We start from the raw sequence: 22,364 nt of genomic DNA on the forward strand, positions 1-22,364 counted from the left end.
CAGGAATGGGGATGGTACTCCCATTCTGTTACTTCTAATTTCATTAACAATTTTTTGAATCACGTGAGTAGAAGCTTTGAGGTTGAGAAATTACGCACTTTCAAGTTTTGATTCCAGAAAGTCATGTCAGCTCAGCTGTAAACACTTCTAGAAGCTGAATCTGAAAGAGGAACTGCCTGCCCAGGCTTCCCCTGGGGAGCTGGAGGCATCGCCCCCTTCACGGTGCCTGATTTCCAGAGATCAGGAAGTTTAAGGGTGTGCCGGGAGGCAGGGGGTAAAAAAGAAAGCAACTGCAGTTGGTTTAAAAACCACACAGCGCAGAACAGTCCTGGCGTTCTCGCGTTCCTCCCTTCCGCCACTAACTGGTGCCTTCCATCACCGGGAGATGAACCGGGAAGGCTGGTTATTGACAGCTGGGCAATTTGCACAATAAAGTTTAACGGCTTACATCCCCTCCTATGACTCTGTCAATGTTTTCAACGGATCACCTTCTCAGGTGCTGGTTCTCACGCTCGTACTGACTCGCTCCTTCTTCTCTTTCCCTTCAAGCGTGCAAACGCAAAGAGCAAGAACCAAACAAAGACAGGAACAATTCCCAGAAGAAATCGCGCCTGGTGTTCACCGACCTCCAACGCCGAACGCTCTTCGCCATCTTCAAGGAGAACAAACGCCCGTCCAAAGAGATGCAGATCACCATTTCCCAGCAGCTGGGCCTGGAGCTGACGACCGTCAGTAACTTCTTCATGAACGCCCGGCGCCGCAGCCTGGAGAAGTGGCAGGATGATCTGAGCACAGGGGCCTCCTCGTCCACCTCCAGCACTTGTACCAAAGCGTGATGGAAGGACTCTCGGGCGGGCACAGGTCGCCTCCGGATGAGGACAACCGACACCAAAAGAGAACGCAAAGGAAAAAGACACCGGATTCGTAGCTGGGGCCCTTCACTGGTGATTTGAAAGCACAATTCTCTCGAAAAGAAACTATTCTAGCTGTAATCATAGGCCAGGTGTTCTTTTTTTGTTTTCTTTTGTAATGGCGATGGAGTCCAAGTGCAAGCTGAAAATTCATCTCTTTGAACCGGACATTGTCCTCCGAGCATGCTAAGCGTCCCAGAAACCCAAATGGGGCCTTCCTGGAGCGAGTTAGTTTCAGTGTGGTGTCAGCCAAGCTCAGGATCACTTCCAGTGTCAACGATCTCGCTTTGGGGCCCGTTTCAGTCAGGGTTCCCCCGTGTCACAGTGGGAATTCGGCCTGTGGAAGGATTCTGAGATTGGGCTCCCAAGACGCTACCATGAGAGATTCTTCTGGCAACAAGAATGACCTCATTTGCTTTCTGAGTGCTTGGCCTCATCACGCCACAGTACACCAAAGTTCACAGCCATAACATAGAAAAAAAAAAAAAAAGGCAAAAAAACCCCAAAACATCAGAATGATAATTACTGAGCACAACTTTTAAATATGGAAATTAAAAAAAAAAAAATCCAAGGACCTGTTTTTCCAACTCAGGCATCATTCCATTGAATGGTTTAGAGAGCTTTAAGTTGATCCAGTTTACAATTTTCTTTTCCTTACCTCCTGGAAATCTCACGTGGTCTTGGATCCATCAAAAAAAAAAAAAAAATCAGTTCTCTCGAGCTCAACGTATCAAGCACAACGTAGATAAACAGAGAAGTAAGGAAGGTTCTGGATTCACCACATCTGGATTTTCAAGACGCTGATTGTGAAGTCATGAGGGAACCGTTGGGAATATGGCTTCAAGCACATTTTGCAGTTTGCTACAAATTCTGTTTGTACATAATGCAGACACGCACACTCAGGAGGCCAATTTAACTGTTACGGTACATGGAGCAAATGCAGCATTTTAAAAGATCTAGATTTTTTTAGATCATTAATGTTCCTTCTCAGTTATCAGTCACCTGGTTCCTCCTATTGTGCATTGTAACCACCACGTAACTCATTCTCACTCTTTCAGACTTCAGTTATTTCCACATCCATCCCATTGGTAGGGACGTTTTTCAGTGTTTTCTAGCAAGAAAAAAAAAAAAAAAGAAGTAATTCAAACCACCGTACGTGTTACTCATGAGGGTCATCTAGTCCCAAATCTCTTCCATTGTCGAATCATCCTCGCAAAACAGCTGAGTAAATCTGGAGAAAACACAGCACACCAAAGAAGCAGAATACTGCAAACCAAAGACATTTATTACTTGCCATTTTCTAGCCTAAAAATACTGTGATTACTTTTAGAAATCAGAAAACCTCTGCAACTCCGAATGGCATTCAGCTCTTGCATCTGGCTCACCATCGGGCTGAGCGAACCGGCTAGCCAAGCCACCCAGGGAGCGGCTTTGCCGCGCCAGCTCTGGTTCCCGGCTATCACCTTCCCACAGCGAGGGGAAGAGCGCCCACAGAACTCTGGGAGATTGCGAAGGTCACGATGTGCATACTTACCAGTGAATGGCCCCAGGGGGGCACCATGGGGGTGTTCAAAGCAAGCCAAACGCTGCAATGATTCTTTACAGACACTTGAGACTGACTTTTTTATGAATTACTTAATCGAAACCAAAGAAACTTTTTCTGCACCTACTTCTGCAACAAACAAGACTGTTCCATTAAAATGAATAAATAAAAAAATACGTAAATCAATGAAAATCACCACCACCAAGAAGGAAGCACGCCAGAAAAAAAACAAAAACAAAAACGAAAAAAGAGCGAGACACACTGTGTTTAAACAGACCTCTTGGGACATTTTTTGGAAGCAGATTGTAAAGAAAGGGTTGAGACAAGAACAGATCTAAGGAAAAGCCTCAGCGGCTGCTGCTTCATTTGACAACTCACACGGTAATCTTAAAGTTGAAGATTGTCTTTAATTTGTGCCTATGCAGTTTTTCAAAAGAACACGGAACAGAGCAACAGAAACCTCAACAGCTACAATACCAAAGATGAGGATTTCTCACATCTTTTGTTTCAATTCATTATCTCCTCTTGTCTGGCTAAAATACTAATAGCGTCATTGATCTGTGTAAAGGTAATCAATTTTGTTTCTGAGCAACAAAAGGAAAGGGTCATTGATTTGATTTGATTGTTTCCCTTTAATTTTGTTTTATGGCTTTTCTACCCCAACATGGAATCTCTCAAAAGCTTCCATGGACTCCAAGTTTAAGATGTTGGGATACTGAACTATTCTCTCTACTCCTCAGAGTATGGGGAATAATGTCACTTGAATGTTCTTTGCTTATCCCTTAGACTTGGTTCCTTCTATGTTCAGAGTCTCAGCATCAGGGGAGGGAAGGGGAGTGAGGGTCAGGGTTAGGGGTCTTGGTGACACATCCTCTCCTGAACCACAGAACCAAAGAGTTTATAGAGGAATCAACAGCCTCATGTTCATGTGATTGCTACATCATAATGGCTTCATTTGGGGGTGGGGGGAAACATGTAAAAATAATTGCCAGTTTCTACTTTTCTATTAGCTTTTTAAAAATCAGCTGTAAAGTTGCATTTCTAAAGAAAGATATATATATATAATATATGAATACATATATAGATTCAACTTGACATTTGGTGATAACCCAAAATTATTGCCGTCCAAATCCATGTCTTGTTTTGGTCAAGTGCTTCATTTATTAAGCATTCGGTTCAGAATTTTGCTCATCTCTCATGCCATCCCAGAGTCCATCTTCCACTGTGGGTGATTTGGAGTATTCAGATTTCTGTGGAAATTCCCAGGAAAGGTTGAAAGTCAAACTCAAGCATTTCAACATTTAACCTGTTGATAAATGGATTCATGGTGCAAATGAGTTTTACTTGTATTTGGGGTCAGCTCTATTCTACGCCTCAACCACGATCAAGGTGGCGAGTGAGGTCTGTCCGTGAGACCCGGTGCGCAAGTGGGGCAGGGCCAGTGGGGCGCTCGTCTTCTATAACTGCTGGGAAGGCTCAGTGGGCCATTCCCACTGGCTATGGAGATGAGGCCAGCCCAGAAATCTGTTCTCCAGGAGCTACTCTGTCCCGTCAGGGTGTTCCAGATCCCCTCAGTGAGCAGATTCGCCAAAGGGAATTCTCACAGGGGAGGTCCAACTCCTGTTGCAATGGGTTGATCAGTTTCCTCAGGGTGGTAATTACCAATTTGTATTGACAAGCCTGTGTGCAACCACAGCGGGCGCTGGAGTGAGGCAGTGGTGCTGACTGGGGGCTTGTCTTGATCCCGGAGAGAAAATGCAAAGCAGGGTGCAGGGAGAATCCCAGAGTCCTGCCCCTGGGAGCCCCACCGTCCATTGTGCCACCTCCTTGCCCCCGCCATGTGAGTCTCCCTTTGCAGGGGCAGCCGCCACGGAGCCGTGAAGGAACGCGACCCTCCAAGGCTTTTGTACTTCATCCTACCTCGGATGTTCCGGGACTTTCCCCTGTATCCTTTTGTCTCTTGCTCATACCCCATTTCCCCTTTGTCAAATGACCTAGGAAAGAGTGTATTTCAGCAGGGGAATGCTCCGTATGGGTTGAGAAAAATGAATTTCTCAACTTGGCTATTTCTAAATGAAATCCTTGTGACTTGCGGCCAACGTTCTGGAGACTGGATTGGGGACCAAACCTGCTCGGTTTGGTTAGTGATCCTTTGGCAGGCTAACCTCACTGTTTGGGTTCTGGCATCCTCTGAAGAGGTCAAGACCAAAAGAGACTGCCTCTGTGGCCTGAGATTTCCATACTGGTAAAATCTGGTGTAGCCACATACACCCCCTCAGTGTTCCTGGTGACCTGAGGAAGATGTCATCATGTAAAAAAGGCAAGAACTTCCCTCCAAGGACTTTTGTTAAGTGTCCCCTACTGGATAATGTCATACTGGAGAGAAGCGCTTGCCTTTAGAAACGAGTTACAAACATATATAAATACATGAGCGTATTCATATATTTATGTATCAAAATTTTAAGCCCTACAGAATTTCAACTTGTAAAAATTCTGAAAAAAAAAAAAACAACCCTGCTAATTGAAAGGTAATGGAATTTGACTCAGTGGGTTTCCTCAAGCATTTTAAAATTTACTTTAAGTTAATGATCTCAGAGAACATAACCATTTGGGCTTGGACTTCTACTTTAGCATCTGTTTCTTCAAGCCAAGAAAAATTCCAAGCATGCCTCAGCCATTAGCAACAAAGGGGACAGTATGAAGGGACAGTTCTGAACCAAAATTCACATTCTTGAGGCAACAGAAACCTAAAGGCTACTGAGTGGAAAACTACTTTTCTTTATTCCTGTAGGGAAATTGGCTCATTCTTTTGTTTTTAACGTGATTTTGGTACTGGGGAGGAAAGTCTTTCATTTCAGGGAATTGTTTAACAGAGCCAGCTCATTTCTTTCTTAAAGGAAAACAGCAACAACAATAAAAGCTCAACCCTGATATTTAAAGACTTCTCCAAAATGTAAAATGGTAGGTTGTACCCCTTGAAGGTAGAGGAGAGAAAAAGAAATGAAGGACCCAGCATGACTCTGTCTCCGGATACATCAGAGCATCACCTCTGCGTTTTTTTCCCACAGGCTCTTGGCAATTGTGGGCTTAGGGAATTTAAGCAATTTTTCATTCTAGCTGAAAGGAAATCAAAACTAGGAAGGTAAACCTGACTCTCTCTCTCTCTCTCTCTCTCTCTCACACACACACACACACACACATATATTCATATTCATTTTTGTAATTCCAACAGTGTATTTCAAAGCCAAATATAATCAATCACTTAATCTTACCTATGCCGGGCACCTACCTTTTAATGCCAATCCATTAAAGCTGAACAAATATTTAAAAAAATCACTACCACCCGGTACAGGCGGGGACACTTTCCCACTTTTGAAAATGCTGGCAGAATTACTGCAGTGTCTGATTACCATTACCAAAGTGTCATAAGAATATACCTTGGTGGTGAACTCTGATTTTCAGGAGGTTGTACAGTAGGAATTTTTAAAAATATAAAAAGAACAGCCTGAGTCCCAATATTGTTGAAGAATAATGGACTATATTAAAAAGCAGAGAAAAAGAGATGATCATGTGGTTAAGGTTGACCCGAAGGCCCCAACATGAATACTGTGAAAATAACAGTCATGATTCTTAACAGATCAGAGATGGTTTTTTGTTGTTGTTGCTGCTGATGCTGTGTGATTCAGACCTGTTAGCCTAACCGGGGGGGAGTGAGTACGCAATGATAGATGGAGGTGGTGTGCCTAGAACTTTCTAATATTCACGTGCAAGACTGGTAGCTTAATAATTTTGTACACTTAGCTAAGACCAAGTCACCTGTAAAACAACAGGAGATTCTAGCTTTCAAGTAAGGCCACAAAATCCTTCCTAAAGGAAGAAGTCCCATAAATTAATGACATTGGCTTTAAATAAGGACGTCCCAAAGCTTATTTTCCGTCCGTGATTTATTTCCTTCCAAGGGGGGGGGGGCAGGGAGGGGGGGTTGTTTTAGAAAGCCTCAGAATGTGTTATAAAATACAAATATAATTATTAAAATAATATAAGGCCTTACATATGGGTAGACACAAAGCCTGTAATTGAGGCCGATGGGCTATCGCATGAATCCCACCGGGACCAGAAAGGCTCATGGTTCTCAGATACCAAAATGACTCTGACAGTCTGAGGCAAGTTAAAGCTACAACCCCAGCATTCCTTATAGGGTTTTGAATTTGGTTGACTGGAATTAACCAGCTAAGACCTTTGTAGCAGAGAAAATGTGTATAGGAAAAAACACATTGCTACAGGGGTGTTCATTCCATGGAAGCCTTCCGTTTCACAGACACTTCACAGAACATAAACCTTGGTAGATCAGTTTGCCTAAAGCTTATACAGTCCGTCAGCGTGGATGTATACGGATTTAGGGATGTCTCTCGACATCCCTATGTATCCCCGTAGCAGCACATATTACCTGTGGGTATCCACACTGTGCGGACATGTGTGCACAGACATCTCCATACATAGCTACTGTCATCTGTTACAATAAATGAATTTAAGTGATCATTTAACATCTACGTGAGCCTTCTACGATGTACCTTGCTGTATTTATTATAACGTTGAAAAAAACGGAAGTGCAGGAAAGAAAAGTATCCCAGCATCCTCGTGGTGTACACTCGGAATTACTTCCATTTGGGCACATCCAAGATAAACTCAACTTTCAAGAAACCTTGGATATTGTTTAATCATCTGAGGAAGAATGACACATATGCTTGATGACTTCGGTTGAATAGCTTTATTCTGGATCTCTCATAACTACGGCTAAATCCAAAGACCTGGAAAAAGACAAGAAAGAAAAAAAAAGAAAAAAACAAAAAGAAAGAAAAAAATAGCAAAACAAAGTGCAAACTAATAGGAGAAAAATGAGCTCTGGTTTCCAGGGTTGAGACAATGTGCTGTGGTGTTGTGGGGGCTGCACCAGCTACAGGGGGAAAGCGGGGATTTTTTCTTTGTGCTTGTCACATCTCAGTGGTCTTTATGAACATGAGAAAGCTTGAGAGGTTATGATTTCCTGCTTTATTTTCATTTAGACTTTCAAAAGAGGCTATACATTTTGTCCATCAAGAGAATGAAGACAGTTAAAAGAAACTTTTTTCTCCCCCTTGTCTCTTTGGGTTATGACCCAACAAGCTATGTACCATTCATGTAATTAATTTATTTAAATTAGTTTCTAGCACACAAATGTGTAGGATTTGGGTAATTATTTAATCGTCTTACTTTGATTTTACTCCTTGTACTTATTTATCAAACTATAGACCAACGGTGCATCAGAGATGCAAGCTTTCATTTAGAATTCTCTTGAAAGGTAGTTTGCTTTATAAAGCAGTGAAATTCTGTTACAGACAGGGAAGAAATACAGGTTACCAAAAAAAAAAAAAAAAGGAAAGAAAGAAAAAAAAAATCAAGGTATTTTTCCTTCTTGAATTAACTCTGGAAATAGTTTAAATAGTGATTATTAAATTATTTAATTTAAGTTTGCAGCCCCACCTGGTAGCAGGCAAACTTCACCTTTTAATTATTGGGGCCCTCAGAGCCTTCCTATCGTAACTTATTTATTTAACTTATTCAGCATCTACAAAAGGTGCGCCGTATAGTTTATATTTTTTATTTAAAATGATAGAGAGCACTGCAGCTTGTTGGCTGTCAGAACAACAGAGCAAAGTGTGTGGACGAGCAGATGACTATTCAACCCGAACCTGTACATTCAGACCCTGCTTCACCAGCCTGGATTTCAGGGCGGCTTCACAGAAACTGGAAAAAATAAATTGAAAAGATCGTAACAGCAAAAAGAGAGAAAACCCTTACACTAGCTGCTTCCAAGAATGAACTCTGTGTGTGTGTGTGTGTGTGTAAAACAACAAAACAAAAAAGGGAAAAAAAAAAAGCAGAAAAAAAAGGAAAAAAAAAAGGAAAAACTTTCTATTTCTAGTGAGAACCAAAGAAGGCTACCTCACTGACTTTTTCCATTTGTAATTTTAATCGTGTTGAAGACACCAAAGATACCAAAGATTTCTTTCTCTGTGCGGTCTGCATTTTGCTTGTGCTCTTTTATAATTTTAACTATTCTCTCTGACATATGGTATTTACAGCGGCTCAGATACCCCAAAGAAATAATTATCTATGTGACGGTGGCTGCTAATTTGGAAAGGGATATTTTCTGTGTTTCTCTCATTTGTTCGCTGTCCCCTGCACATGTTCAGATGCTGCTGTAATTGGATTCCTTACATCCCAGTTTCAAATTGGTGAAGAAGGCTGGATGGAAGTGGCCTTCAGTGCTAGCCACAACCTCTGTCCCCGCTTTGGAGCTGTCACAGTAAAGATTTCTAATTCCTGAACCATAGAAATTCTAATCATTGAGGGGAAGAACTGGAAGGGACCTTAGAAATCACATGGTCCAACCCCCAGGGGCCTGGAGGAGTGAAATATTTACCCAAGTCCAACAGCTGTCTGGAGGCAAAGCCCAGACGGGCCTCCTGTCCTCCTGTTCCAGAGCTGCACCCCCGGCTCAGTGCCACCTCTGCATGAGACGGGCCACATGGTAGCAGAGAGGAAGGTGGCAATCCCGTAGCCACGAGCGGAGCCTGGGGCTTGTCACTTAATGTTTTCACGCTGTGGAAGAAGCCACAGGTATTACAGCGTTTGTCCAGTTAAAATCTCAACGTGACGTCACCTATGATCAGTCGCTTGTCAAGGTGGTCGGTCTTGCAATATTAAAGCTCATAGAGGGGTTTTCACCCTGGCAGTGTGCATTGATCCGGGTGACCACTGTTGAACCTCTGCGTTACAAAATGTATATATAAGCATTGAATTCAGCGAGAAGAGAAAGTTCATTCTTGGTCTGTTGAGTTTAATTATTATGGATATTTTTAGGTCATATTTATCAGGAAAGGGAATTAGAGCAGTACACGTGTGACACGGAAGGTGTTCGGCTTTTGGCCTCTTCCTCTTGATTTGTAGGTGTGTATGCTTTGTTTCTAGGCCAGCTCTGTATTTCTGAGAAGTTTAAGCCTCACATCCTTGGATCCTTAAGGATTATTCATTGTAAATGAAAGATGACCCTAAAAGTTCACAGGAATAGACAGGCCACTTTAAGAAACAATTGACTTGAAGTTGCTTCTCTCTTCCCTTCTTACTCATAAAATGAATTGGTCTTTTTAAATTTTCTTTTGGGTCCATTCAATGATTAAATCACCATTAAGATCCATTTATCAGAGTGATTTGTATGTTAGCCAATGAATCATTCGCAGCTTTTGACCAAATGGGTTTTAGACATAGGCAAAGATCCCCCTCTAGTCTTTATGGCTCTTTATTGAGTACTAGTATTTCCCACTTCACATAATAGAGTTATCTTTGAGCTTTTAAAAAGACCACTAGGCAAAGAAGCTAAGAAGGGAAAAGACCAATCGGCTCATGTGTCCCATGCATCAAAAGACTGTAGCTAGTAGAAGGCAGAGTGGCAGGCTAGGAGCCGCTTACCCCTTTCTGCAGTTTCCAATACAGATCTATTCGAAAGTCCTCTCCCGTCCAGACAAGCTCCAAGCTCCATCTTCCCCCATACAAGGCAAACTCCTAAGGCCTTCCTTCCATTTGGTTTTCTTCCCCAGTTCCTACTAAAAATAGAATCCTCAGAATACCGGGGAGACATAAGAAAGAAGATCCGACGGTTGAGCAAGGGTGCTCCCCTAGAAGCAAACACCTTCTTCCCCAGCCTTCCTACCACCAAACCCCCACAAGAGGGAACCTAGAGAGAGCGACTGCAGCCTGAACACAGAAAACATCCCTCCATTGGCAGACCCCTCCTCAGCAACACCCCCGCCCCCGCCCCCAACCCCAGCCTCATGCTTCACTTGCAAAGTGTGACATAACCACGGGACGAGTGCCTTGCTTGAACCAAAGCAACGATTTAGCCAGTCTGGACCTCTCTGTGCTTTTTTTAATCCTTCCTGTGAATACCTCAGCTTCAACTGGGCCTCCATACGGTAAATTGGTGGGCTTATTGTACTGTGGTGCTTTGCAACGCAACCCTGCAAAGAACACGATTTGTACTAATACCAAAGGTTCTTTCTCTCTGTCTCCTCCTTCTGCCTCCCCCGTTCTTGTCCCTTTTCTAGTCCTTCATGGTTCCAAAGCTTTACTATGAACCTGGGCATGTTGGCAATGCAGACCGCGCAATTCCTTACCGAATTTTCTCAGATATACCTCATAGATAATAGTGTTTAGAGTAATGTTATTATAGCGTATGTAATAAATTATTCACTGTTTCTTTTGGTAACTGTGATTTAAAAAAAGAAAAAAAGGAAAAAAAAGCTTTATACGTTTTAGGTTGTGCTTTTGTAATAGACAAAAAGGTGCGCTTAAAAAAAAAATGTATGTTCTTTTTTTGTTCCCCCTTTGGATTTTATTTATTCTGGATTGGGGAAAGTTGCAGAATGAGCCCAAAGTTTACAGTTTCATATTTTGCTGAAGAAACAATCTGTGTTCATTTGCTCTGTTGAAAAAAAAAAATTATTTTCTACATTTGTGCTACTTGGTCTGAACAATTAATTGTTCTGTGTTAACAGTGTAGTATTATAATTAGCAACTGCCAATCAGTGCTATAATTTTATGCATGAGGCTAAAACTTTAGCAGTGTGATGCATTGTGGTCTTAATAGCAACATTTTTCATTTTGAACTAGATCTTCCCCTTTGGTTCAATGGACTTTTTTTATGCATGGGCGCCCATCGTTTGTTAGCAATTGTGGAACAGTTGTGTATACATTAAACTGTGAAAATGTACACAGTTCAGCCTCAGACATTGGTAATATTGCTTTTATTGGGAGATGTCTCACCTCAAAAATACGCTTACATCTGTTGGGATTTCAAAATGAGTCAGATGGAATCAAGTTCCAATTTCGCGAGAAAGGTCATTCCAAGTTTGAGTTACCAACTTGCATTCCACAAATTGGGATCCTCGTGACCCAGCAGTATCACTGTATTTGAGAGGGGTCTGGAAAACAAGCACTGAAAAACAACTCTGCATTTTTAATGTCCTCGGAAAGGAGTCCCTTTGGCTTTATGTTCATGACCTCGGACCTAACTGGCCTGTGTATTTGGAGATGTGAATTCATCCAGCCCTCGCCTCTCCTAGATCTCTGCCTGGGAATGGCCACTTTCTGCTTGGTTTCTTCTGGTGTTTTGTGGTCAGGTCAGTTCTCAGTAGCACTCAAATGGAGTCAATATCGGCAATTACTCTCTGGCTTTGTTGTCCATTCTCCCGGACAACCCCACCAACTGTTCCAGTGATTTAGGCCAAAATGGCCATTTCTCAAAACACCACCTGTGCAGCCAAATCATGCTTCTTGCTGCCAAGAGTCAGAGGTGACTCTGTTTCCTGCCCAACAATTTTATGTTTGTTCTAAAGGGAGTATAGGAAGTTTTGAAACACAGTTTTGGGAAACCATCTTGGTTTAAACTCCCCAATTATCTGAGGCCGCTGTATCTCAAAAAGTATTTTACAGTTGCAGTGGGTCGGGCAGACTTGTTCTTCCTTACATTTGGGGTCTGAAACTCATTCTCAAGTTTCATACCTATTTCCCAAATCAGTATGCTTGACATAAAGCCAAACCAACTGCCCAGCACACTTTATTCTGCGTAGGAGAGTGCAGTTAGGGAAACAGTGGTGGGAAAACAGCCATCTGCTATGCAAAATATCGGAAATCACCAACAGTGGAACATTCCTATTATTGGTCAACGAGAATTTGGGGGAACGTGCTTTCATCACCAATAGAAACAAGCATATTTTTTATTTGGCCTTATAAAGTAGCTTGTGATAATAAAAGCTTTGTAATATATAGTCTTTTTAATTTTTCCCCTTATTAATTTGCCAAAGATGGGAATGGATAGAAGAATTTTCAGTTGGCTTTTGTAAGACAGTTAATGATTGTAATAGTGTTCAACCTTCCAGAAAGCTTTATATGTTCTTCTGCAATAAATCGAATCAATTGTTTGTTTCAGTGAAGTTCTCCTCACATGCGCAAACCCACAGTATCTTGGTGCAGATTTTGTAACATCTACAAAGTTCAAATGCATTTTCGATCCAAAGTAAACAGAGGAGTGTCTGAGACATGAGCGTGCCCAGCCCTTGGTATTACAAGCAATGCATGGGTCTTGCTCACTAGGATTTGCCAAGAAGACTTGTCTTACGAAACTCGAGGTATATTTTGTTATGCCATGTTATGTCCTTTTTTTTTAAAAAAAAAAAAAAAACTTTGTGGAAAGTGATATGTTGAATCAAGTGTAAGCTGAGTTTTCCAGACAACTGAAGTAGCTACATCGTGAATGTTATTTTGTTATTAAAAGGTTTTTACTCAATGCTTTGTGCCCGTGGACGTCCTTTCCTTGGAGACTCAGAACTATGGAATTTCCTCAGCTTGGCCTGGATTCTGCTCCTGCTCTCATGGGGGAACGTGGCCGTGGCCTGGAAAATTAAGGTCCTGGGCAAGAAGGTAGATTTGGGCTCTAGGAAGAGATCTCCTTGAGTGTCACTTTAAAGAGAGCTGGGCCAAGCTTGCTAACTTTATACTCTCTCTTTCTCTCTCTCTCTCTCTCTCTCAATGCCAGCACTTCTCTGAGATCCCTTGTCCTTGAGCACATGCCAGCATGAAAGCAGACCCCACTTCTTACAGGAAAGGCAAGGAAGAAAGAATAGCAATCCCCAATCTTCAATGGCCCACCAAGCACCCATCTTTCCCCAGGTGGGGCTCTGCCAGCCAAGGATGTGGGTGGCCCATCTGGTTGGCTTCCCCACCTTAACTACCGCAAAGCATACAGGTCCCACAGTCCAGTCGGGCTCTTTCCAACCAGAATCCCCCTTACCACTCTTCCTCCGCACCCTGGTTTAGTTATGCCATCCACTTTTGTCCACTTTTGCCGACAGTTATGTGGAAAACAAAGAAAGGTATGAATGGGTTTTTCTGTCATTTTGTTTCTAATTCGTACTTCAGCTAGTCCCAGTTCTTTGATCTGGAAAAATACCAGAGAGAAAAGAACCCCTCACTGCCTCTTTGTGCCTTGCTGCTCTCTGAGGGGGCCATGCACATGCCCTGTGCTATTGATCTTTCGTAAGGGACCGGCGGAACCACAGCAGTCAAACCAACCAGGACATGGCCCGCCAACGCGTACTTTATCTCTGCTTGAAAGTCCTATTTAAGAAGCTGTACAGCTTGGAGTTTCCTCCATCTTCCTCGCTTTGACTCAGTTTGGCATTTAGTTTCAGAGTCAGTTTGCTCTCTAGGAAAGTTTTTTTCAGATTATGACAGGGAGCCTGCTACCTAGGAAGAGAGGTGAAGTATTCAAAGGCTAGCTATTGGATAGGGAGTCATACCCGGAACAGATACTTCCTTGAAGACAGAATATTATTTCCTTTCTTTACTATGCCACTTTGTGTCTAAATGGTGCCGGCAAACTTTTCACCACACAAGGTTGTAAGACGTCTGCCAAATTGGAATTCCTGAAAAAAGAAGACAACTTTCACATTAACGAAATGGTAAGGAACATCTAAGTTTGGCAGGCAAGGACTGAGATAATGCAGGCATATTCTTGGTGCTGGGTTTTCTTCTAATCTACATCGCCAACATCCAGATCTTATTTTCCCCCCTCATCCTGGAGCAGTTCAGGCTTTTCTCTCCCAGTCTAGGATGCCAAATAATTTTATGGGCAACAATAATAGGGACTGACCAACGTTTCAATTAGTTCTCTTGAGACTTCATCCTTTGCTTTTCTCCAAGAAAGTGTTTTCCTGGACTGCCGAGAAAGAGCCTGGCCAATTTTTTTCATCTTTCCTATTCGCATATCTCTACCCAAATTAGCATTTTATTAGTACAGGTACAATAGATTCTTTCTTGGTCAATGAATTCTTTCTAGAGAAGCTATCCTTCCCCCAAAGTGAGTGAGAACAAGTTCCAATGTCTTTTCTTTCATGGGCTTTTGTTCTCAGGATTGAGTGAGTCCCGGCTGTTTTCTCACTTTAGGCCCTGATCTCAAATGTGTTTATTTTGGGTACTAAAAACACGTTTTAGTATCACATGCTGGCCTGTGGAGCTTGAATCCTTTCTTGCAATCTGTTGGTTGCTTTGTGGTTTTAAAGGTGACTAAGATGAGGGGAGGGAGGAAGAGGAAAAGAGAGAAGAATTTGCCCCAGCTCTATTTAAAGTTTTAAAATGTAAAGAGACTTGTTAAGCCATGGGAAAATGGCTGCAGAGGGTTAACACTCCCCTCCCTCATTTGGAGCCGTGTTCTGCCACACGACTCACAGGTCAGCTCTTCTAGAAATCCAGCCTTGTTGTAGAAACCCAGCTACCTTTCATAGACCTCTATCCAGATCCAAGATGACAAGAAATCAAAGAGTCATGTGTACACCTCTTGTTCTGTTTTCCTGATTTTTCAGATATTATCTCCAAGAAAATCACAGAGGAAAGCTTTACACTTTATTGGTCAATCCTTTTGACATCGCTTCTCAGATTTAAAATCGGTAAAACATACCCCTAAAACTTGCACTCCTTTTTATTTTGAAAAAGAAAACCCACACACTAGTTAATCCACATTCTTATTTTCTTTACACCCTGAGCTATATTTCCAAAGCATATTCTATCCCCGATTTTGCCCCATCTCAGACATGTTAAGTTGGACTGTGCTGAAAGATTTTCCAGGGATGGTCAACAGGGTATATGTTCAGTGGCTGCCCTGAAATCCTGGTGGGGGTGAGGATCACACACCATTATCGAGGGGCTGCTCACCCCTTGATAAGCTCCCAATCCTTTGAAAGATTTCTTTGAATGTTAACTGCATTTTCAATTTTGCTCATTTCCCACTCTGATGTTTTGTCCACAACATTGCTTACACTGGATTCTTTCTATTTTTATTCCTATCATTAAATGGTAGTGCTGTAAATTCTGCAATTAATGTCAAATAAACTGCTTTCATTCATTGACCATGGCTCAGTTGGCTTCTTTCTCTTTCCATGGAAAGGATTAAGTATCCTTCCCCTATCGCATCCCATCATGGTTTCATAAAGAACAGTAAAGTTGCTCTGCTTTAAAGATTGCAACTTCTTTACCTCTGACAGGACGCAAGACACATTTCAGAATTAACAAATCTGTCAACCGTGTTATCAACCATAAAGGTTTGGGGATGCCCTGTAAAGACGGTCTTATTCTTAACCCAGTAAAACATTAGAGATGACCTCTCCTAACCTTGTCCTTATACAGATTCCATTTGAGGTTGCATGTGGTGAATTAAAAAGGGGATCCCTTTATTGTCACCATATGGAAGAATGAAAACAAACAAATTTGGAGCCAGAGACCTCATATGGAATTTAGGCTCTGACATAAATTATATAGTTTTCAGGAAGTCACTTACACTCTCTGGGCTTCAATTTCTCCAACAAGGTTAAGGTTAGGATAGGTTATATCTGAAGCCCTTTACATCTCTGTCAAGAGCTTTTGAAGATATTTATATTTTTGGCATAGGTCATATCTTGGCGTATTATTTTTTAAATTTAATGAGTTATAGAGTTCTTTAATCCATTTTAAACTTAAATATCCCCAAGCGGGAAAGGAGTTCCACTGGACCTTTGGTCTAAATGAAAAACCCACTTATAACCCAGCCCATGAAGCAGTTAGTGCCTTTATCTAGGCTAGTGGTTTTCAATTCTGGATACATTAGAATGACCTAGAGAACTTTTAAAACATACTGATACTGAGGTTCATCCCAGACCAATCAGATTTGACGGGGTGGACCCCAAATACTTATGTATCAGTTAGCTTTTGTCATATAACAAACCACTCTGAAACACAATGACTTAAAAAAAAAAAAAAAAACAACCACGTTCATGGGACACCTGGGTAGCTCAGCTGGTTAAGCGTCTGACTTTGGCTCAGGTCATGATCTGGCCATTTGTGGGTCTGAGACCTGCATCGGGTTTTGTGCTGACAGCTTGGAGCCTGAAGCCTGCTTCAGATTCTGTCTCTCTCTCTCTCTCTGCCCCTCCCGCACTCATGCTCTGTTTTTCTCTCTCAAGAATAAACATTTTAAAAAATTAAAAAAAAAAAAAACAAACATGTTCAAACACACATACACACTCAAAGAAGCCACCATGTTGGCTGCCAATTTGGACTGGTCTCGACTGGGTGTCTCTTCTCGTCTTGGCTGGCTCATGTATCCGCCTGTCAGCTCCCCAGGGGGACTGGCTGGTCTCGGTCCCGCCCAGATTCACAGGGAGAAGAGTGAAAAGAGACTCTAGGTCTTGATGGGAAGAGGTGCACAATCACATTGCCAAAGGAGGAGTGAAAAACATGCATTTTTTTTTTTTTTGCAATCTTCTATAATCTATACGTTTTAAAGTTCTCCTAGAGATTCTAAACGAAGGTCCAGCCAAATTTGTAAAACACTACTGTAAAGCCTACTGGTGCTCCTTTTTTTTACTTTTTCACAACTCCAACCCTAATCTGTGCCCACTCTTTCAAATACCTTTACTGTATAGCTGGGACTCATTTTATAAGAAAACTATTTACAACTTCCAAACTTGTAGTGCAGGTTATCACCTGTAGGCTGACTTTACAGGATTGAAAAAATCTGCCCAAACACAATGATTTAGACGCTTGTTTTGTTGGTAAATGAACTACCAGCCTCAGCTACTGGTATCTGCCCACTATTCCGTGTGCAGGGCTGGTGGGAAGCCCTGGGAAGGCAGGAGCTGTGCACGGAGCTCTTCCTGCTAGAATACTCTGGAGGAATTCTGGGCCACCTCAGGCACATGCAGGGAAGAGCACTGGGCCAAGCACGACCTTGGGGCCAATCATGGAGATCTTGAAATAGCATGGCCTTTGGTTCTAAGATGGAATCCTTCTTATCTGCTATCGGCATCTTTCTTCCCCAAATGGCATGCCCTTATTTATTCAGGCTTCTGGACAAAGAAGACCATCTTAGAGAACAATAAACATGCTAGGCCAGGTCTAAACTAGATGATCACCAAAACCTCTTCTACCTCTGCTATCTTCTGCCTTGAATAATCCATCGCTGTTACTCAGAAAGTTAAACAGTGGCTAAAGCTGGAAAGTTTCAAGTCTCAGAGGCGTCTGGTCTCACTTTAGCCTCATCAGGACAGCAGAAACAAAAGAAATGTGTAATGTCGGTGGACCCTTTGATTGACCCTTTGGATTGGACTCATTGGAGGGAAATACTTTGTCTTTTGGGAAGCTTGTTGACACGAGGCCATCTATCGAGACTTTGGTTGGAGTCATTTGATGGGAAAGGGTATCCTTAAGTCAAAATACCCAAAATTATTTTTTTAAGTTTACTTATTTTTGAAAGAGACAGAGACAGTGCAAGCAAGGGAGGGGCAGAGAGAGAGGGAGAGAGAGAGAATCCCAAGCAAGCTCCACACTGTCAGCGCCGAGCCCAATGCGGGGCTTGAACCCACGAAACTGTGAGATCATGACCTGAGCCAAAACCCCGAATGAGCCACCCAGGGGCCGCCAAAATACCCAAAAGTATTAGCCACAGTCCTTACAAATCCCTTCTCTTACTTTTATCTGTTCCCTGGACCCTTTAATGGGGCGATAATTTTTAAGAAGGGAAAGTACTTGTGAAAGGAAAAGAAAAAGCAGGAACAAATTCCTGTAGACCTATCAAGCAGGAGGAAACACCGGTCAGTCCACAACTGTTCATGGAGAATAATTATTTCTGGAAGTAAAAATAATGGTGGCAGCCAACCCTGGAAGCACTCACTATGCCGTCACCTCCATAGCCCTCCTTCCTTGCAGTACCTGGCAACCCTGTGCAGTAGGCTGGGGCAGGGACCGTCATGCTACATGAGGCTACATGGGTAGAACCAGAGTAAGTGGTAGCACCAGCATTCGGACCCAGACGTCAGAACTGACCCCCTTGGACCTAGTCATTCAGTGTTGTATGTACCACAGGGACCGGGGATTCGCGTGGCACGCTTTCTCTGGTTGCAGCGATAAAACATGTACCGTGAAATCACTATGTCTATGGAGTCATCTCTTCTAGATGCCAAATAAATGGCACAAACAATCAAAAACTGCCCAGAATTCAGAAGAAATGGGGATCACCCCAAACTGGGCTGCTCAAAAAAAGGCCTCTCTCGCCTCATGTAGGTTTCTAAGTACTACGTTTTCTTAACACACTCAGCTGAGCACCACTCAAGCGTGGCCAAGTAATCTGGATTTGGAGGAAGAGATAACATCCCTCTCCCCACATAACCAACCTCAAATGCACAGTATGCTCTTCACGTGATTAACATTTAGATGTCTGCATCATGTTTCCATTTTTACTTTAGCTCTCGCATGGGAGGGAAACCAGGGTCTTGAGTCAGATCTGAACTTAGGCGCCAGGTCCACCCCTTGCTAACATAGGCAAGTCACTTAAATTCTCTGATCTTCAATTTTCCTATCTACTGGGCATAAGAATATGACAATGTGCTACTGTCCTGCCTCGTTGGCAAAGTTATTGCGAACATCAGGCGGCGCAATAGGTATGGATGTGAGCTATTGCAGATAGCTATCATTTCATAAAAATAGAAGTCTGAGGCTCAGAGAGGTTAGGTAACTTGCCCTGGACAACACTAGTGGAGCTAGGATATTTGAGCCCAGGACTATCAGTTTCAAAGCCCACCTGAAAATGCCTATTTAAACGTGGATTCCCCAAGGAAAGGAGAGCCATGTTGTGGCATCTGTACAAGTGCATACCTGTAAATACCATGTCATAAGACGTTACTTAACAATTAGCCCCGACAATAGAAGTGTAACTAGAAGAATACATTCGCTTGTTCTTTTTTTTTTAAGTTTTTTTTTTTTTTTTTTTTTTTTGAGAAGACAGAGATGGTGCAAGTGGGGGAGGGCAGAGAGAGAGGGAGACAGAGAATCCCAAGCAGGCTCCGCCCTGCTGGCCCAGAGCCCAACACGGGGCTTGAACTCACAAAATCCTGACCTGAGCCGAAACCACGAGTTGGACACTTGACTGAGCCCCTAAACTCACTTGTTCTGCCCTGCAAGAACTATTCATAAAAATTGTCATGAATTGACTAAGCCAATTTGGTCCTATACAAAATTTGGGTTCTTTGTGGTTGCTAATCATAGCCACCCAAAGCCTCTGAGATGGGCAAAAGTTATCTACATCCCCAAAACTCCCTGTCAGATTTTAAAGAAAGTGAGTCTAAGACCAAATACTGCCACATAGGAGAATTTAACCAATTCTATTGAGCAAATTAGTCACTACGCTACGTATATTACCTGTTGTATAACCTCAACGAAGTCTGAGTTCTCTGTCATACAGGGACCTCTATCCATATTCTAGACAGACCCAACAACATTCCAGAGGCAGGCTTTTGTTAGCCCTCGGGCAGCATCAGACAAAAAGCAACTTCCTCAACCAAGGATGGAACACAGGTCGTCTAGGGATCAGACCTCCTGCATATTCTCCAACAGTGCACGCTGAAGGTGCCACTGGACTCTTACACCCTATGCACCCAAAGGAGGGTGGGAGGGGCTCTCCAACCCAATTATCCTAAATACCTTTAATCTCTCACACCAGGGTCCATTTGTCACACTTCTCATGATAATCAATGGTCTACTATTTTCGCCATTAAAACGCCACTTCTGCATTCATTATGCTAATGAGCAGGGCGGGTGCTGACTGAGATGGTGGCTGAAGAGTACTGGTGTGAGTGGTGGCTGCCCTGCCCTTCAGAAACGCTGGTCACTCACCATCCAAGGCTACGCACCCTTGATGAGGACGATTTACTGCCCCCAGACTGAAGCGTGAACAAGCTGACACACATTACTGAACTATCCGTGCTAATGTCTCTTAAAATGAGTCACAGTCATTACAACCAAAGTCCATGTTTTTTTTTAAATTTTTAATGTTTTTATTTATTTTTGAGACAGAGAGAGACAGAGCGTGAGTGGGGGAGGGGCAGAGAGAGAGGGAGACACAGAATCCCAAGCAGGCTCCAGGCTCCGAGCTGTCCGCACAGAGCCCGACGCAGGGCTCGAAACCACGAACCGGGAGATCATGACCTGAGCTGAAGTTGGACGCTTAACCAACTGAGCCACCCAGTCGCCCCCCAAAGTCCATGTTTTATCCACATCCTATGTTAGAAAAGATTGGAGAGCATACGTTAATTTCAATATAAGTTATAATCCTTTATATCGCATTTATTCATCTCATTCTCCCCTACAACCTGGAGCACGCATATTATTATCCCCATTGAATAATTAGGCGCCAAGAGTTTAAATCACCTTCTTCACACTCATCTAATCACAGTTGAGGTGGACGAATATTTACTATGTGCTGGACATTGTGCTGAACACTTTACATGGTTTGTCTTTTGTTCTCCCAACTACTTATGAGGCAAGAACTGTAATTATCTCCTACATCACAGATGAAGGAACTGGTGCATAGAGATGAAGTAACTTGCCACAGGTCACCGCGAAGCAGCCTGACTCCAGGGCTAAGCTCTTATCCCTGCAGTTTCCTTCAGTTTCGAGCAGAACTTAGATTAGTACTCACAGCTGGGGACTCCTACTCCCGCGTTCTTTCCACAGGAAATCCTGACTGCTAAGAAGCAGACGTCTGTAGAAGTGAAGGTAGTTCAAACGCCCTTCCAACATCTCTACAAAATGTGTTCGCAGCTTGATGTTATAGTTGATGGCCATTCAGAAGCTGTTCCCATTTCTGCTCCCTTTTCTGTGTCTTCACTTCACCCTTGGGGAACTCCATCCAGGACATGTGTCTAGAACTCTGGGGAGCTGACGCCGATGATGTGGGACTTCCCAACCACCGACAAGCAGACAGAGCGGGAATAAGAGTTCACTCTCGGCTGTGGGTACACGGAGAGCCCACGAGAGTGAATTTTTAAAGGATACTAATAGAGCTGCAAAATTAAAACCACAAAGAAAGCAGCTGGTGTTGGGATGAAGCAGTGGCTACAAATACATCTCCTACCAGAACTATTTTGGAATCACCTCATCTGAGCTTTCAATGGTCCTCACCATTACCATCACTGATATTGTCATCACTACCTTCACCTGTACCATTCTGGCTCAATTTTCAGACCAGTAAAAAATCCTCCTGTCTTCTCCCGAATTCGGAACAAATTGAGAAAGAGACATAGAAATTAAAGTCTTTTTTATTTTTTTTTTTATTATTATTTTTTTAATTTAACGTTTATTTATTTTTGGGACAGAGAGAGACAGAGCATGAACGGGGGAGGGGCAGAGACAGAGGGAGACACAGAATCGGAAACAGGCTCCAGGCTCTGAGCCATCAGCCCAGAGCCCGACGCGGGGCTCGAACTCATGGACCGTGAGATCGTGACCTGGCTGAAGTCGGACACTTAACCGACTGCGCCACCCAGGCGCCCCGAAGTCTTTTTTAAAAATCCATTTCATTGGTAGAGCTGGATTGGAGAACATGCATTGGATTTGTGACCAAAGGGGTTTCCTAGCGTAATCCTCCTGAACTGAACTTACCCCCCCAAACTGCCAGCCAACTTTTCCCTCTTTTCAGTCCCGCTTTCCTCACTCCTCATGGGGGTTGCTCCCCAAAGCACCTCCCAGTAAACCTGCATGTGGATCTTGGGTCTCTGGGTCTACCTCCCAGAGAACCTAATCGAACACAACACCTGCTTATATGCCTTCCTTCACTCCACTCTCCCCTCCCCTCCCCTCCCCTAAATAAAACACACAAACTTGGCGAGGAGGAACGAAAGGGGAGGAAATCTAAGAGACTCAACTATTTCCTAAAGCAGACTGTTTAAACAAGAGACTGAGATATTATGAAATGGTAAAACTAAGTTCCTAACACGTTCCCCAAAACA

General features: G+C 42.9%; 1 protein-coding gene across 2 annotated transcripts in view; it reads left to right on the top strand.

Annotated features, from left to right (window-relative positions):
* Positions 1–15,455, top strand: part of ONECUT2 (one cut homeobox 2) — a 59,661-nt gene extending 44,206 nt beyond the window's left edge. The window contains exon 3 of one of the 2 annotated variants that reach the window (XM_045457282.1): positions 550–655. Coding sequence is in view for 1 of the 2 variants with exons in the window: in XM_045457280.1 (XP_045313236.1) it covers positions 550–836 (287 nt within the window). In the remaining variant the exon portion in view is untranslated. Of the gene's footprint in view, positions 1–549 lie in introns of both variants that reach the window. The other variant, XM_045457280.1, reaches the window with a different exon arrangement.
* Positions 15,456–22,364: the final 6,909 nt, after the last annotated feature.

The sequence above is a fragment of the Leopardus geoffroyi genome, chromosome D3 (genome assembly GCF_018350155.1).
Source record: "Leopardus geoffroyi isolate Oge1 chromosome D3, O.geoffroyi_Oge1_pat1.0, whole genome shotgun sequence".
Taxonomy (NCBI): Eukaryota; Metazoa; Chordata; class Mammalia; order Carnivora; family Felidae; genus Leopardus; species Leopardus geoffroyi.